We start from the raw sequence: 20,310 nt of genomic DNA, 5'->3' as shown, positions 1-20,310 counted from the left end.
AACATCTAGTTAGACATTACTTGCGATAAAATATTTTTAAAAGAGTTGCTGGAAGATGAAATATTAAATTCGGTACAATATTAATCATTTAATGCAAATTAGTTGTATTTAAAAAAACGATTAATTTGGTGAACAATTTACTAATACAATTAATTTTTTTGACATATTTTCATCCTTTATTCGTTTGACAATTTAATTATTGTTTGATGTTTTCTATATATTTATTTTATTTTAATCCATATAACTTTAAACGTTAAATTTTGAACATATAACTAATTTCCCGTAGGGTGAGTTATAGTAATTGCAAAAAAATTGATATTCCTTATGAACATTATGGCATGCCTTAGGAAAAATCAATATGTTTGTGTGTATGAATACGAATGTGCGAGTGGACACGATTTGAGAAGACGGATCAACCGTTTTGAATGATTCAAAAACCTTCGATTTTTATTGATGGGGAATGTGTCAAAGATATGTGGCAAAAAATGCGAAAAATGGTAATTCGGTTTTTGAGAGAACGATCTGATTTGAATGTTTCAATTCGTTTACTTGTATTGATAAAATGAATAACAGATGAAAAATGTAAAAACAGGCATTTGCCGGTCAAAACGATCATTAGAAGTATGCACATTAAATTATCAAATAGTTTATAGAGATTTTACTAATAAGTACAAATTTTGTTTGCATTTTTATGGATTGCGTACCAACATTCATAACGTTTCGAACGTCTCTAAAACATTCGTCTTTAAAAATTCTTAATTTTTTTAAAAAAATCAAAATATAAAAAGATCTAAATTTTCAAAAAAGTCGAACTTCTTCAAAAATTTCTAAATTTTCAAAAACCATTATTTTTCAAAGTTATCAAAAAATTGTAAAAAAATTAAGTTTAAAATGTTTAAATTATGGTACGTAAAGTTTCTGCAATATGCCTTCAGGCACCATTCTTTGCACTACTAGATTTCTTCATAAGTCATATAATTGAAACTCGTTTCTTATTTTCGTAAACGTTTAGTTTTGACAACCGCTAACCCACAAAATATATCTTAATTCGTGTGAAAACTTCATCGTTCCATCTCAGGTTCGAACACCCGCTGTCGTCCAACCTTTCTATCTAATCTATTTGATCGGATATCCAATTTATGATATAATACTTGATTGAAGACCGTCAGCTCTATATGTCGTGCGTGGACTTTTTTCGGGTTCGAAACTTTTCGAAATTCGTCTATCGTTTCGACCCAATTTCGATAATGCAACAGGCCAGCCCGCGGTGTCGATTGCGCGTGCCTACGCAGGATCGATATTCTAGAAGGAACGCGGTGCCTGTGAGACATCTCGGACGCGCGATTCAAGCCGCGGTCGCATCGAGAGTAAAGAGTTTCAGGTTAGGAAATCATTGGCGAGGAGATTGATTAATGATTAGCAAAATATATAAAATTTTATGTTTTTGTTTTAAGCTTATATTTTTTGCACAACCGCATCATGAGCAAATTGTATTATACCATTTTTTAATTTATTATAACATCAATATCAAGTGAAAATCGCCTTCTATCTTACTCATCAAATTTTACACCGTTGAGTTAAACACCAACTGCATCCTACAAAATTATATTTTCTTAATATATTTGAAAAATTATTTTGCACTCATATGTATTTCAACCCAGGTTCGCTGGTTCCATTCCCGCTACCGCCAAGCCTGACATCAGGCAACTTTGATGTCAAATTTCCACTTGGGGTTATAGGTCACAATATAATTCCAAGTTGGACATAGTTGCATGCACACTATTAGACACAAGTGCTAATATATAAAAACCCCACACATAGGAGAAGGATGAACCGATGGGTTGCTTCTCATATTAATACTAAATATTGACAAATGCTAAATGACAAATTCCTTGTTTTCTTGCTAATTGGCATAATATGAATCATTTCAAATACACAAGTTTACTTTTATGTAGATACAGCATTGTCTTTGTAAAAATTCACCTATGCAATTCATATTTTTCATTGGTTGAATAATGTAGCTACTATTTTGTCAAATCCTTTTCAAATTAAAAATAAAACATTGGATATGATTGTTTTCCGGCTTTCCGGAACATAAGACAAATTTTAGAAGAATAGTGAAAAAACACATATATAATTATGAATCAACTGGGAATTTTATTGAACATAGTTCGATATATGTTTGCTTGACTCGTGTTATGTGTTGTGCTGCAGTTTATTTGTTTTAGACAGTATAATTACTGGTAGTCAAATTGGACCTTTGTGCACGGACTTACTCTATCGTAAGATATGAATGCGATATTCATTTTATATATTATTTTAGATCAATTTTCTACGTAGCATTATGGACGTTTTTCATATTTTACGAAGTTATTGATACTGTTGAAAAAATATTTGAATGTTATATACCCTCAGTAGTTGGTATGAATCCTCGATTATGCAAATTGTAATCGAAATCTTATAAATAGTGCTTTAATCGCGATATCCATTAAATTAAGAAACATATGCAAAGGGCAGTTGATGACTTCAGGTTTATAAAATCTGAAAATTTTTATTAAAACTTTTAATAATTGGAATTAGATGTTTTTAATTAACAATCAATATTAAATGTACGTGTTTGAATACATTTTTTTTGTTTCATTCATGAAAAATTTGATTTAATTTTTCTAATAAATCAATATCAATATCAATAAAATTATATTTCTAACGTTAAGTGGTTTATGATTCTAGTTTTCACTATAACTTTTATATTAGTATTAGTACCAACATAAAGAAATTAGACTGTTTGTAAATTATTTTTTATTGAATTTTGTTTAAGAAATGGTGAGTTTTGTTTTGTTTGTTCATTATTTCAAATAAGCTTCTTCGTTCATTTATCAATATTTATGCACGTATAGAAATGGAAATTCTTTGTGACACATTTATAGACAATATTGAATAACATTTTGCAAGTATATATTAACATTATTTATCCGATGCTCGCGTCATGTGGCCTCACCTAACCATCTTTCTATAAATACATGCGCAACATTGCCTGAGCACGTGCTCATCTTTTAGTTAGGAGCACCCATTCGGTTCTCACCAAATCGTCGCTTTATCACGTTTAATACACATGCGCGTCAGTTGCCTTTCTTTCTACGTCATCGATGCACAAAACAACAAATACATACACACACACGTATAAATTTTCAACAGACATAGGATCAAGGATCCTTAAGATGACAATGATACAATGTCAGTTTGTAATTATTAATTATATTGTAATAAATTGCAATTTCATTCAGAAGCAAAATTAGTAATTATGCATTTTTTAGCTACTAAGATGCAACTAATGCAAATGAAAGGAGTAGTAGATTTATTCAGTAGTGCTCATCTCAAATTACTATTATTTAATAATCTACGTCCCATCGCCTACTTTTCTACTTTGCTGCACATATATATAGAATATAATACATATTATTCCCACAGCAAGGGCTTCTACGTAGCCTAGTGGTTAGGGCTAAGAACTTTGAATCAGAGTTTCCAGGTGATGATATCGGTTTTTGCTTTAAAATACAGATTGCAATATGATTCCACAATATAATTTGCCTGTCAATAAATTTAATATTAGCAAATCAGTCAATATTACAAAAACTGTAATAGTAAATTATAGCCCTCGAGTTGGGATATCCATTTAGACCACCAATAAAGCTCAGTCATTTTAGAAGTTAGCACAACAACTCATGGGAGTCGTTTGGTGACGATTGATGTTGAAATATGTAATTTGGGTAAGGAATCATTGAGTTGAGTCGATGATGTGATTTCAGATTGATCCAAAAAATTCGAAATAATTTCAATTAAACAGTAAATTTGTCGAGTTATACTTCATTACGACTTGGCCATAGAATATTTTATTTACATGTATAAAAATGTAAATTATTCAATTGTGTTACCATCTAGTCACAAAAGCAATGCTTTAATATGCATATGCGGTAATAGCATTTATATGGTAGTGTAAGTCTCACAAATTAACATTATTCAATACTCATGCGCATAAGTTGCCTTTCTTTCTACGTCATAGTTGCACACACTTGAAGACTAAATGCTGTAGATCATAGGCTATTACACACATACAGACAGACACACACACACACCCACAGACACAAACACACACCCACACACACACACACACACAGATATATATATATATATATATATATATATATATATATATATATATATCCATAGCACTCAAGAGGTCAGGAATCGCTGAGTTGATGGATGATAGGATGTCAGATAAAAATCTAGGAAATTTAAAATAACCCGGATAAATTTACGAAATCGTCTTTCTTGCTTTGAACTGAATGGGATGGATGATGAAGTTAGTACGGTATTAATATTTACTTGCAAAAATTTTGCCTTAAGGGCCATCAGTTTATGATAGATTATTGAATGAATCAGTTTATGATAGATTATAGAATGATCTGATAAAAAAAACACATTATAAATAACTCAGTTTAATGCTTTGTTATGCTTTCGATTGGTTCAAGAGAAAAAAATTATAATTTTATTTTAATGAATTATTATTATTTTTTTTTGTTACAATTTATTTTTGTTAATCATTTTAATGAATTATAAATCCTGTTTTAGTTCATTCGGATTTTGCAACCTTAATATTATTTTTATATTTTAGTGTTTGTTGTATTTCTTGACTAATTAATATTGATTAATATGCTTCAGTTGCCTTACTTTCAACGTCATAGACGTAGACACATATATACACTTTCCCAGTTCAATAATCCCATTTATTCAATTCTCTTTTAATAAAATAGATTGTATGTGGCTTGTGATATGATATATTGCATCTAGATTTTGCATAACTGGTATCTGCATTTAACATTGATGCAATTTTGCAGGGAATGCCAACCACTTGATTTTGAAAAACTTAATTTTCTGCATACTATTATAAAAATGCTCATATATTTCTGGAATGATTTATGCTTGATCATTCAATTGAGATAGTTATCTAATTTCCATCCAATTAATGTTCAAATGATTAAAATAACTTGCTACTCCAATGGTTACAACCATATTTAGTAGCTGTTGTTTTGTTTATAATTATAATGTTTGACTATGTTAACATAATATGTTAACTATTTCTATTATCAATAATGCTATTGTGAATATTCAAATTATATTAAATATTAATTCTTATGTTAAAGAATATGCAATATATGAATAACAAAACAACTAGTTCGGATTATGAGAATTTGTATATTTTGGCTTTATATTTTGGCGTTAATATATTAAAATCAAGTTGTATAGTATTTATAAGTAATATTACTCCTTTGGAATAGGGCATTTTATTGGATAGAATTTCACATGATATTATTACATGCTTTTACACTTAAATCATTTTTCATTGTTGATATATTCAATTCTGATATAGGTACGCGATTTCTAACTATAATCTAAAATGTGACGTATAATATTTCAACAATATAAAAATGAAATGATGAAAACGATAAAAATAAAACTTTTACTTTAGTACAAACGTTTTCAACCATTTGTATTTAATTCCAAGCATTTTTAAATAATTTCAATTTTTAGAAGCTGCCAAAATTATTCTCTGAATAAGTAACGTGAGTAAATCGTTGTCAAACTCTGAAATATATATGAAATGCAATTCCAGTCCACACATTCACTATTCATTAACGAATCCTATTGAACTATCTAATTCTTTCAATGATCTAGGGTCATATGATCTTACGAGATGGTGGTGTTTGCAATATACAATATTACAAAATATACTTCTTAGTGGTTTTTCAAGCGAATAATTTATGAATTTGCCTCAAGTATCACGAGCATGACTTCAAGGAATTGAGTTGTTATTTCAGTGATATAATCGCCTTTTATATTATTAATTTGAATACATGCACTGTCGTAAAAGAGCGAGTAATGGAAAAATGTGAGTGAAATATGGGCTTTTATTACACCTGGCCGTAATTCATCACATGTCGTCTAGTTTAGTTTTTATATAAGGAGATTGAATTCGAATCTTTTCATTGCTGATAGTTGTAGTTACATAAATAAATGCGCAAGGTAGCTATATCACATTAGTTTTCATATTTTTGACATCTGGTATTTATATATAGCGTAGATATTATTTTTATATCTATGTAAATTGAGTGTTACGAATTATACCTTGAAATTTGCAACCTGAATTGAGATTTATTTGAACTAACCTATTCATAACTTTAATCATTTGAAATAGGTGATATACTAGGTTGGCTAATGAATAAATGCGGTTTTCGGCTCAGCTGATTCAAGTTGAATTTTTATGTCTGCTGAGGTAGTCCAAATAAAATACACTTTGTTAATAGATAGTAGGCTATTAAGATGCCCATTAGCGAAAGAGTTATTTGATCGATCAATTAAAATTAATATTTTTTTTATCCACAAAAATTTCAAATAACAAAATTAAACAATACAGTCAAAAAAAGCGACCAAAATTGAGAAATCCAAACGGTTATTTATTCCATTATTGACACCACATAAATTTGACCAATCGGCAAAAATTATTTATTGATCAAAATGGAAATACTTCACAATATAAAGTAAAATAGTTTTCTAAAAAATGTTTTTGTTTTTCTAGCAAAATGCCTCATTTATTTAGATGCCATTCTAATAATTATAGTTTAGCATTATTTGTTTTCTCGTTACTTTGTCATGAATCCATTATAATTTATCTCATAGTTTGTGCTAATATTTTTCTGAAAAGAATAACATTTTTATATTTATTTATAGAAATGTTCTTGGTTAGTATTATTTGCCATCGTAACGTAAGCTAAAATAGTTTCTAAAATGCTAAGCCAAATAAAACAATTAGGAGATTCAAGCTAATAAGACACAGTAGGATGTAGTATTGTATTATAAACGATGAATTCATAGAAGTACGAGTTTTGCATTGAAATTTTCGTGGATAAAAAAATATTAATTTTAATTTAAGCTATCAAATTCTATTATCATTTTCACCGTCAATTCATCACTCAACTCACTCAAAGTTAAAATTTCTTGGTATGATCTCCAGGGTGAGATTTTAGGGCCTAAATCGCGTTTATCACAGACAGTAATTAGTTTCAAGAAGACTCATTTGACGCAAAACCGACGTCGACGAAAGCCTAAACGTGATTTTCATAATTTAGGTTAATCTTATTCTACGGACATTACCCTTATTTTCTACAATTGTATCCAATTAGTTTCAAGAAATATAATTAGCTTCCTGGCTTTAAGCAGGTGACATTTGAAGAAAAAGCTATGGACTATGTATTACTTCATTAGAATTTTTTATTTAATAAAAAGTCGTAAATGAAATTACCGAAACGTTTCTGAATATTTAATTAAACCCTGGTTTTGAAAATGCTTTTTTATGTAGAATTTCATCAATAAATTTATTATTTCATTTAATATCGAATGAAAATAATTTAAATATTGTATTAGGTTGAAATTTTGCAATCAGAAATTATGCGGATAAGGTTAATCATAATGGTATTATCGTTTCGATATAACCAAAATAAATTACTTTGTTTAATGTATGTATATGAGTATAAACGCATTGATTTTGCTTTTGGTTCATATTTTATTATTCGAATTGCGTTTTCCGACTATAGAAATTGATAACCAATTTAATAAACGTAAAAAATTGAATTATCAACGTATATCAATAACATAACAATTTTTTACAATATTTTAACAATGATTTTTTATGAGGATTATTAACATATAGAATATATTTTAGTAATATAATAAATATATATTAATTTATATATAAAAAATATTTTTATAGATGGAAAACAATAACATTCCAGCAACTTGTAACAAAAAATGATTGTAATGAGTTTGATGATTTGTTGATGATTATAGCCTATTGTTGTTTGAAAATGAAGACAAGTTTTAGTTAAACAACATATCCGTATTGCTCTCGATTAACCAATTCAATACAATCCTTATCAAATATCGACGATTTTCATAAATGATTATATTTGATAATAAATAGCATCATTTATATATTTTGCTGACAATAAATATTTTTTAATAATCTCTCTAAATCATATTTTTGGATAAGATTATTTTTAATTATAATATCTAATATAGTTATCAAGCGGTTAATCTCCCACAATGAAAATATTGATTCAAGCAGCTTATCAGTTAATTTGTACTACGATAAATAGACGGCGCCAACTACTTAATTTGAATTCACATATAAACACACAAACATATTTATATATATATATATATATATAAGATGTAAATAAAAAAATGAAAAATGAAAAAGAAAAATTGAGTGGCCAATCCTCATTTCAGATTGTACTGATTAGGTTTTTACCTGGAAATATAGTACTTAAATATGTTTACAAGTAAAATATCCCTTTTTTGGCTTGATGTATCTATAGATCAACTATATCATCATCACATGATGTTTTGATAGTGAATATATACTAACTAGACTAAACCATTGGATTAACTTCCAAAAAGACACGCGGTTAAGAAGAAAACAAAAAATGTCATAACGGTATATTTTAAATGGCTTTGCAAATAATAAGAGTATCCATCATATATCAAATATTACATAATTCGGTATATAATATGATATTAATTATTATACCAAAGCTGTAATTGATATTAAGAGTGTAGCGATAAAATTATGTGCCGAATTATTGCATTTCTGAGAAATGCCTCTGGCGTCTGCACTATATATATCCAATTTGGAGATTGCTGTATTAACTTACATTACCCATCTACCGCTAATTGCAACATGTTATCGAGTTTAATTAAGTGATATATTGGGTAATTGCACCGATAGATAATTGATTGTAGAATTGCATTCCAATACTGCAAGGGAATACGTAGAACGATATAAATTAGACAGATAGTTGTGCCAATAGTATTATTATAGTCTAAATAGTTCAAGACTTTTTTACTTGTAATGTACAAGACTATATTTCAACAAAATATACTCTAAAACTTTATAATCTAATTGCTACAAAAATATATTTAAAATTAAACATAGTATTCATTTGTCATTGATTGACATTTCATTGAACGTGTGTTCTTGTATACATACTATAGATTCATGATTAATTTACAATCTGTCTTGATTATCTTATAAGTTTGAATTCTTTATCTTTCAAATATCTTATATTTAATATGCTCTTTCTTCATAGTACTTCTTCATTTTTTTAAGCTAGTTTATCAATGTCGTCCATACTGTTGTCTTTAGAAAATTAAACTCTCCATTTTCATATTGAAAGCACTGATGTTCTTTAATATAAATGGATTCATATTTTTAAAAATAAAACTCTTGTTATATTCTGTATTCTTCTTCAATATCATCGTAAAACTTATTGAATGAATTATATGAAATGTCTTTTATGAAATAAGCTTTTCACGAATATGGAGCATAGCTTTTAATACTAACAAAATAATTTCCAGAAAATAATTTTACTTATGTGACTCTCAAAGTAAAATTCTCTCATATATGTATCACATATTTGCCATAAAAAATGGGTGAGAATACATAAACAAATCAATGGCCACACTTATAATTAGTATCTCTCCTTCATATACTATATCAAAAATATTGAAATACAAAATATGTGAATTGTTGTAGTAGATGTCTAATATTTATTTAAAATATTTCTAATAATGTTTTTGTTATTCTAGAATGCGAGAGTACGTTGAGGAAAATGAGAAAAACGACCCCCTGATACACGCCCCCGATAAAAAGAGTAATCCTTGGGCGGAGAAAGGAAAATGCGTCATTATGTAATGAATCATCGCATCGTTTAAGAAGACAAAGAATTAATATATATATTTGTAAATAATTAGGGAAAAACATACACAGAATCAGACACTTCGAAAAAAAAACTCGAAAAATTGATTAAATAGATGCAGAACGATAGATGATACCTAAGAAATTTGAAGACAACATGGATCGTTGGTGAATCGAAAATGAATGAAATTAAGGAAACGAGCAATCAGAAGCCATTTTAGGTGAGATTTTCTTCAGTCGATTTGGGAACGATCACATTGTAAACGCGCCTGCGCAGCAAGAACACTTCTAAGGCGCACGCTCGGAATTGTTGTTTTTCCTCTGATAGATGGAGGCTGCATTTCGTTCTGAATTTATTCACAACACATGATCCTGGTCGTCCAGGACGAAGTCCGTCTGAACTGTGCATTGTGGGCACTGCCACGCTGGTTCGTCAAAGAATTTTCAAAATACGAATTGGAAATTTGCGGAAGAGTCGAATATAAACACTTGCTTACACTGCCATCTGTGAAATATGAATCTGCGATAGGATTACTTTATCTGTTTCCGAATCTACATGTTTTAGTTTAAACTGGTTTTGTTTCGTAAGTGTTTTTCGTACCTAATATTTATTAAATCTTTCGTTAGATTAATGTGTGCCACGATTTAGCCTTAAGTTTTTATTTGAGAGAAATCTAGAAAAGAAAATACTACATAACCAATATGGCATGTGCTCTAATTGCGACCAACTTCCATAGACTCATTTCGATCGTCATTGATTTATATAATTATAAAAATGGAAACTTAATATTAAAATAAATCTATAGTGGTTTCGTATATTTCTACGTAATTGTTATGACATTATTTCAAAGTACATTTAATAAATGCTCAGAGCTTCATTTTCAACGATACGTAATCACTCATCCAGCTATTTTTTTCACCTATTCTAGTCGAATTTCTGGAGGCTTTGTCCTGGAAGTGCAATTGTAACAAATAAAATTTGGCGATGAATGTTAGAAATCGTTTTATATGGGAACATCGAACCTGCAATTTGCCAGTTCTCTTAATAGTTTTGAAGTAACATTCCATAAAATCCAGTAAAAATGTTCTGATTTAAATGAGGATTTTAAAAAATCAATGACCTATTAATCACTATTAATTATTTTTCTTAAATGATAAATGATTAGACAGTTCAAAATCATGCAGGGTTGTTATGCTTATTATTAGTATATTTATTACTTTAATAAATAAAAGTTCAATATGCTACTTAGAAAGCAAGTTTAAAAATTCTAGTACATATACTTTGTCATATTGCTAAAAAGATAAAAGTTACAATACAATTACTTTTATAATGCTTGCGTAATTTTCTGATGATAAATGAAAATAATTGACAAAAACTATAAAATTTTTCTACGCATCATCTTCCAATTTTTAATATCCTACGATTGTAGTTCTAGGTTCTCATACGCTTTAACGCTCCAGAAATTCGAACATATTATATCCAATATAATTTTATCCAAAATATTTTATCCAATTCAAACTATTTTTAAAGTAGTTATTAAAGAGAGTTATATTGGACCGAAAATTTACGAATTGCATTAACAAGCCAGTTAACAATAACATTTTATATTAATACAAAAACATTTGTAAACCGCTTTTGTTTCTGCATTTATACTATTAAAATACATCTAATAAATTTAAATCCAACTCTTAGAATAAAATTCAGGATAATATAAGATCGAGCACAATGTTAATTGTTGATTAATTTTTTCAGATGTCTGTTGTACATAAATACTATGACAAAAATAAATTCAATATTTTAAAATAGGCCTTTCCTATACTGTTGAAAAAATAAAAAATTATTTGTTGGAGTTTGGATTTAAATTATTAGATATGTGGCTAAATATGCCTATTTTAAAACTATAATTTAATTATTAATAAAATTAAACTTTGTAAAGTAATTAATAATATGCTAATACAATATTTAATATAGGTTAAAATTATTCATATTTATATCATAGAAATTAAAACATAAGCTTCCGTTCACGTATTATCAGATATATTCATCATATTAATATTTCAAAATTTTGTATTAGGCACATATATTTCAAAATGTCTATTTATAGAAGAATACAATAAAGTGAAAATATGATTAAACTCGCTAGTAAATTGTTTAAAAACTAATAGTTGTATAAGGAATTAGCTTTTATTAATTGCGCTGAATTTTAACTTTTTGATTCTAGAATTATGGAAATATAATTGCCAGTTTCGTCTTTAGACTCCTATATGTTTAACACATTAGCAAACAATTTAAATAATAATATAATTATGATCTTTAATTCAAAACAACAACTAATTTATGTTTTTCAACAAAATTGTTTTGTGGTTCTAAATAAAATGCAGAAATAAGCGTTAAAAACATTTATTTTCTAAGATACTCACTTAAATCACTTTTATTTCGCATATTTGTATTTATCTATTCATGAGAAAATGATAAATGAATCTTTTGACAATTGTTTATAGAATAAAATTGAATCTATAGTGTTTTTCTGTAACGTTTATTTAAATAATTCAACAAAAATGAAAAATGTTATGATTATTTCATTATTTTTGATAGTATACGTGAACACACAGCCATTTCGGAAACATAATTTCGTTTTAGAACCACAAAATTTAGTTTTGTGCAAAAATTTATTTTATTTTTATTCAAATATTTAATAATTTACTCTCTTGTCTATTTTCCATATTCCGCAAAATTAAGTATGATCTTGAATCGCTGTAGCTCTAGTCATTTATAATTAGTATTATATAAACTATTTGTGATTTTATGATTTAATATTGTAAATTATGATGCATTATTACATAATATATTATATGTGCTTAAATGCGATCTTATCTCGTTATATAAATCTGAGCTGGTTTATAAACTAAGAACTCATTCTATTAAAATAGACGATTATGACATTAGATAGTCTAACTTTTATTGTACGATTGTAAATGAATGATATGATAAAATGTTGTTTCGATTGTAATAAGATGAGAGAACAGTGTTATTACTTATTGTATCGTAAACGAGTGCATGTAACTTTTATTCATTCAGAGTGAGACAGGATCAAATAAATTATTACAAATAATTTTTGGGTATTTAAATAAATTTAGTTTCAGCAAGTTAACATGTACAGATTGATTGAATTGATTGAATTGATTTATAGTTTTTGTTATTACAGAGCCAAAGAGGAGGATCTTAATGTAGGTTGCACAAAATGTTGAATTTTTGATGCTTGAATATGTTACAAGGTATTGTCAAGAATATTAAGTATGTTTCCATCTTTTTTCTGACATATATTATATAATTATATTTATGTATTTAGATGCATTTAAAGAGCTAGTTCAGTTTGAAATAAGAACTTGCAAATATATAATTACTCCATTTGAAAGAAGAGCATACAGTTGAAGTTGTTATTAAGTATTATTATTTTTAAACAATAATTAGAATAATTTACTAAGAAGTTGCATTTAAGAAGCTATTTGAGTTTGGAACAAGAACTTGCGAATATATAATATTTCCACTCCATTTGAAAGAAGAGCACACAGTTGAAGTTGTTATCAAGTACTTCCATTTTTAAACAATAATTAAAACTTAAATTTTTTAACGACGTTGTGCATTAGAAGACAACCCAACGGTTGATCTAACTTTATTTTATATATTTTGATTATAAGAATTTAATTGATTATAAGATATATTTGATACTTTGATGCAGTAATGCCGGAGAAGAGGTATTTTTTCTAGAAACATTTAAATCTAATATAGTTTATCATAATAATATCTATAATATTAATCAAAATCAAGATTTTTATTTTCCTTTCACGATTATTTATTTTCAACATGTACTATAATTATTCAAAAGATAAGTCATAACGAAGATATTCACTAATATCAAGTACCAAATTTTGAAATAAGGTAGGCCAATTTGACGTTCAGTAATTATACTGTTAATCCCCTAACTAAATGAACTACGTCACAACACTTAATACGTATCAAACAAACAACTATGTTCAGTATAATTCACAGTTAATTCTTAATTATAGAAATGTGTTAATTTACTATTTTACTGAAATTTTTCTGTTTTTTTTATTCCATAGGAGGGGTCTTTACAAAATAATAGCTATAATGTTAAACCAATAAAATATTCAAATTTTATGGGTATATTTTTACAGAAGTAATACTGTATATAAACTTGATATGATATTTTCTCGGAAATCTTCACCAGCAGAGTTCGAATGAATATTTATTTATATTTTTATTGTAAAATACGAGTAAATAACTGAAGTGAACAAGTCTCCAAACCATTTGCCTATAGAGTCATCTCTACGAGAGTTGTTTCGCGTAAAATGTAAGTCGAGTTTCATTCCAGATAATGCAGGAAATCCATAGAAAAGCTTTCATGATGTGGAATCATTTTGCTTTATATGAGTTCGTGGACCTTTAGAAAGATGCCACTAGTCTTCAGTTTTTGTACTATTTGTTTTATTCTAGTAACTTTTGTTTATTACTGAGATATAACACTAATTGTCTATACTATAGTCATATCTATAAATAGATAATTTAAAACGTTTAGTACATTCGTGGGTGTAGTTAATTTTTGATGTTTTTTGATTTTTATAAAATACTCCTGTATGTTAGAAAAAAATCAATAACTTTCCGAGTTATTTTAAAACTGTTAAACTTAAAATTTATAAATTAAATTTATTAACGATGTTTTGGCTAAAATGCTTTCAAACTGCATATCTCAATTTAGCGCTGTTTTTTTAACCCGGGAATTTTTTAAAATAAGGGTGAAATAGTTTGAAAAACAGTAGTAAGTCTTTCTAATAAAGATCTGATGCAATTGGCTGAATTTAAAAAGACATAACATATTGATAGTAGAAATTTTGATTGAGAAAAAAAGTATTTTCTATAGTAATTTTAAATAAATTTGAGCACAATTACTGAATCTATAAAACAGTTTATTAAAATTTGTCCAAATTTTATATACTTGTTAACAATTTTTAAAAAAATGCAGAAGAAACAAGCCAAGTGCATTAGGTGCTATTTGAAATATAGGCTTATAGGCAAAAAATGTATACCGCAGAATAAAATAGATTGCATAATTCTAATGAATTAAAATTTTATTGGTTTTTATGAGTAAACTATCATGACATATTTGAATTTATGAAATAGTAACTCCAATCATAATTTATGAACTAGTTATTTCCCACCTTCAAAAAAAATTGAATCAATGTATAATGAAACTCTATAAGCGAAGTTATCAAAATAAAACTCACAGGTAAACGATTTCTGCTGTTTTTAATTCGAAAATTTTCTTAATAAATATAAATAATACTAATTGTCGTGAAAAGTCTGGAATACCGATAACCATATATTTCTTTATATTTATACGGTCGTACATGTCGCAAGGATATATCGGTACAAAGTCACGACCCCGTGTGCCAGCACGTCCTGTAATCAATTTACATTTGATCTGTTTAAGTGCGAATATAAAAACCGTTATAGAGTTCTACCGCAAGTAATAAAATTGTAATATGTGACAAACGTAGTAAATAAAGGGCAGTCCGAAATGCGGATTCGGGGGCGACTCTTTCCTGCACGGGTCATAAAAATACATAAATCTGCCACCCTCGTCGGGAAATTGAGAACCGGTTAGGCCCATATCGTTTGCGAAAGGCAAACTTTTTTATTTTCCGAGGGCGCAGGGGAGTGGTTCGCGTTAAAACAAAAAAGAAAAATAATGCTGACTGGATTCAGCGGCAGTTCAGCATTCGACGAGAGGGAGAATTGGTATTTTCAATATAGTGATTGGAATTTGTAATTCAATTTTCGATCAATTTGTAATAGTCACATGGTTAATTTATAAAACTGCGTGATCTATCAATAAATAATGCAATCATACATAAACAATTGTATTTGCAGTTTTCTGTAGAGGTCATGGTAAAGCACAATGGTCTAACTTGACTTTTAGCATTTATACTCTGAAAACTCAACCAACTATATCAAAAAAAAAGTCTGGAATACCAAAACATATCGAACTCACAACTAAATTACCAACTTTAGTAAAATACTTAGCTAATTAATCAACATACAAATATTTTTTTTGCTATTTTTCAAAAATTTGTTATTTGCTCTTTTTTCCCACATGAATATAGATAACATGGAACAGCCAGGGCAGAAACAAATACAATGTCTTTTTTTAATTGAAAGAAATTTTGCAAAATGATAGCTAGATTATTCAATAATGCAACATTAGTTGCATAATCAATTAATGCATAAAATATAAATTTTATGGGTATACTTTTTACAGAGATAACACTGTTTATAAAATTGATTCGATATTCAAGCCTCTGTTTACCAGCAGAGTCGGTATTAATTTATTTATCTCTTGTAAAATTGCTTTGTTTAACTTCATTAACTTTTTTAATTATTACACCTTTGCTAGGGTACCTTTTACCAGTTGGTCTTTCTTAACCCACCCACGTGCAAGCTTTTATAGAAGTTATAAAAAAATGTTGAATCTAACTTAAAATCAACAATATATCTAATAAAACGATTAAATAATGTATACTTAAGAATTATATTAAGGCCTCGTTAACTGAACAACAATGGTCACAAAAGTAACTAATGAAAATACTTTTGTTATGGATTTTCAATCATTGCCGTTTATATCCCGATAGCAATCAAGGAATCAAGGCGATGGCTGGTTATAAATTTTTCTCTCTAATTTTAAGTTAGCTATTAAAATAATTTAAAATTCTACTTGTCTCAGAAATATCTTCACCACTGGAGCTTTAAGCCCAACTCAACCCTACACCTTTTCAAATTGAGTTTTTTTTTACCCCAACAACATGCAAGCTTTTATGAGCATTATATTACCAACAACTATTAAAAATAACTTAAAAATAAAAATACACCTTATAAAGCAGTTGAATGACGTACACTTAAAAATTATATTCAGGTATCGTAAACTAAATAACAGTGCCCAAAAACAAAAAGATTACCAAAGAAAAAATTGTTAAAAATATCTCCTGATTACGATTAAAGGCGATAGCTGTTTGCATTATTTACCCTAAACTTTTAAATATTTTATTTATAATTTGGTATTCTTGTTTTTGAGATAATGGTGGTGAACCTTTGTTCCCACGGACCTTTAAACCGCGCTCTATCCTACGCAAAAATTTTCTTCATACACCTAAAGTGAAATGAGCTATGTCTATTTATTTTAAATTTTATCTATAATAGTTTAGCCCCACTAAAATAGTATGTATAGAAATAAAATAGGAATTCGTTGTTATTGCAAACGGGCGGAGAACACGGATTTGGAGCAAAGCTACCGAACGAACGAGCATCGGTAAGTGAGAGGTTATGCGGTCGCGTGCAATTGAGGTAAACACTAGATTTTAATACACGGTGAAAATCCTGCGAAATGGCAGGATTAAAGTAATACAAAGCTTATTTTACGTTAATTTCTACTCAGGTCATGGAAATGTATATTTTAGAATTAATGGATATTATGCACATAACTAACTACCCTGTTGGCTTTTAATAACCTTAATCATTTGACGGTATGACTTATATTACTGTTATTATATAGATGAATAATTGGGTTGTTGAATATAATTGAACGTGAACTTTATTCTACAAATATGCATATGGAACAATCTACAATTAAAGATTATTAAACAATTGATGATTAAATACTTTTAGTAGAGTTGTAAAAGTAGAGAGCAAATTTCTTTGAAATTTTTTTTAACGCTAAACTATGTAATTTATGGGATATTTGCAGCCAATTTATCAAAATTAAAAAAGGAAACTATTAGGGAAGCCAGGGGCTTATATTAACTTTTGTTTTCTAAATTAATGTATGTTGAGATCCACTGATTATATTTTTACAAAATGCAGATATTAACGACATATTAAAGGTTATATGTAAGTATTAACGACAAAAAATGGCAATGGTACTTTTAATAATTCATCCTTTTAACAAAATTTACAATTTTTTAAAATTGAAATAAATCAACGTAAACCATAACTATTAGTAATATAAAATATAGTGTCTCATGTAACAAAAATAAAATATATAGTGTCTCCAGTTACATAGGTAAATTCTTATCATAAATCGATGTAAATTACAATGACTAAATATTGATAAATTTGAAACAAAATAAGGCATATAAAAGCAAAATCAGTCGATAAAAATAACGTAACATAAAGATTAGCTACGACAATATTATGCAGGGTTTACATGTCAATCGAGATGAAAAAATATTTTGACATAGATCAAAACCTGTTAAAAAAAATTCTGTTACTAGAAGCCACTGTACAGATAGCCTCTTTATATATCTAGAGATCAGTTATGAATAACTCAATGGATTGATACAATATCTAGTACAAAAGTCAATTAAACTTTCTTTTTCAAACTCAAGGTACTTCTTCACAGATGTAAACTTTGATTATAAAAATTCTTTTTCAAAAATTTGTAACTGTATTATCTAATAACATTTTATATAGCACTTCTACATATGCCGCGCGAATCATTTTGAGTTATACAGCCGCAACTTTTTGAAACCATAAAAACACACCCCAAGTTTAGCGATCTTTGTAGGAGTTTTAGCTCGGTTCGCGTGCACCATGCCGACATTTTCTAATCAACCCTTGTTACAAAATTTATGACAGCTTTTATGCCTCGTTCGCAGTTGTTCATAGCACGTCGAAGACAAAAGAGCTCTGCTCAAAAGCCTTTTAGTCTTCAATTGTTAGTTTTTTTTTGTTTATTTGTTAACATTGATTCGAGAGACAATGGAAAATGCGAGCATTTATGCAAATTTGTATCAAAGTCACGGATGTACTTTAATTAAACGCACGGTTTTTATAACGCATTTATGACTTTGCTGCGCAGCATTGTGTTACTTCACAAATTACGTAAATGCAACTTTTGCTATTTAGTTTTCGAAATTACATTTTGGGTGTTTTTAGAAATACCTAAGATACTTATATTTATTATTATTAATTTCTACAGGTTTGTCATTTCCATTTTTTTGTTAATACTGAATTAACAAAGAAAAGTGTTGAAGTGTAAAGTTTATCATAGATTCTTCATGAAATTCAGTTTTAAGTGCCATTAGGCAAAACAGCTTTGCGTATGTCATGTATTACTCATTTTATTTTAAGTTTTAATTTGTACCGTAAATAGATCAATCAGAAGCATGCCCGAATCAATCAGAAGCGTAGGCCATGGACACTCGGTTAGAGTTCCAGGCATTTTAATTTTTTGGATTGAAATTAAGTAGAATATAAATTGTTGATTTGAGATAAAAAAGAATTAAAAAAAGTGAAAGAAGAATAAAGAAGTCGTTAAGAATATTGATTAGTACATATAAAAAACGTGGTGGAGGTGGTAAATAGAAATATAAGTATGGCTAAAAGCTCTAAGTAGGCGAGACAAAAGTAGTATTTACCGTGTTCGATCTTACACCAAGTGTCGTCATATTTAGATTATTTGATCATGTAAAGATATAATTATATATATTCAATAACATTACAATAAATAAATCGGGGTCTAGATCGATATTTCCCAGTACTTCAGGTGGAAAAGATGTTTAACCCCTTAACTTAAAATGGCGAGCAGAGCCCGCGTGCTATTGCTAGGCCAAAAGTGAATATTACTGGCATAGCCCGCCTACGATATTCCGGCCAGAAGCAAATATTACGCATTTTGGGCACGGCCCACTATGGTAAACGCAAGTATTACAAAGTATTTATTCATACGAAACTATAAAACACAAAATTATTTTTATTTTTATCTAAATTATCTAAATCGTAAGTTAAGGGGTTAATAGTACAACAACAAAAATTATCAGATTTTCATCATATATATATATATTAGGGTGGTCCTTAAAATGGTCATTTTCGAATTTCCTTGCTCCCAGGGTCTCAAATGGTTGCAAATTGATAAAAAACAATTCTCTGTAAGTTTTAGATCTTAATATTAATGTTTAGATAGAGCGCAATTCAATCAAACTTTGTATGAAAAGAGCATGGAAAAAATTTTGAAAATTAAAAAAAATGTTTTAGTATAACTTAGCGACAAATGAATGAGTTGTATTCATTCATTTGTCGCTAAATTACATCTAAAAACATTTTTTAAAATTTTGAAAATTTTTCCATGCTATTTCGTACAAACTTTGATTGAATTGCGCTCTATCTAAACGTTAATATTAAGAGCTAAAACTTTCAGAGAATTGTTTTTATCTATTTGGAACCATTTGAGACCCTGGGAGCAAGGAAATTCGAAAATAACCATTTTAAGGACCACCCTAATATATATATATATGATATATATATATATATATATATATTTATATAACACAGTAGAACTCCAATATCCAAAAACTCCGACTATCCGAATCGCCGATTATCCGAATCACTTTCAGAAAAAAAAATGTCCAAAAAAGTCTAAGTGCGCTAT

The 20,310-nt window shown here is 28.2% G+C and overlaps 1 protein-coding gene across 2 annotated transcripts in view; it reads left to right on the top strand.

Moving 5' to 3' along the window:
* Positions 1 to 10,821, top strand: part of LOC113372452 (guanine nucleotide-binding protein subunit gamma-e) — a 46,508-nt gene extending 35,687 nt beyond the window's left edge. For both annotated transcript variants that reach the window (XM_026612783.1, XM_026612784.1), the window contains exon 3: positions 9,703 to 10,821. In XM_026612783.1, coding sequence (XP_026468568.1) covers positions 9,703 to 9,808 — 106 coding nt within the window. In that variant the 3' untranslated portion in view covers positions 9,809 to 10,821. The remainder of the gene's footprint in view (positions 1 to 9,702) is intronic.
* Positions 10,822 to 20,310: the final 9,489 nt, after the last annotated feature.

The sequence above is a fragment of the Ctenocephalides felis genome, unplaced genomic scaffold (genome assembly GCF_003426905.1).
Source record: "Ctenocephalides felis isolate EL2017-DRISC unplaced genomic scaffold, ASM342690v1 CF-g0.4_SCAFFOLD_01604, whole genome shotgun sequence".
Lineage (NCBI taxonomy): Eukaryota > Metazoa > Arthropoda > Insecta > Siphonaptera > Pulicidae > Ctenocephalides > Ctenocephalides felis.
Note: the sequence above shows the minus strand (reverse complement) of the source record. Positions and strands in the feature narration are given on the sequence as shown.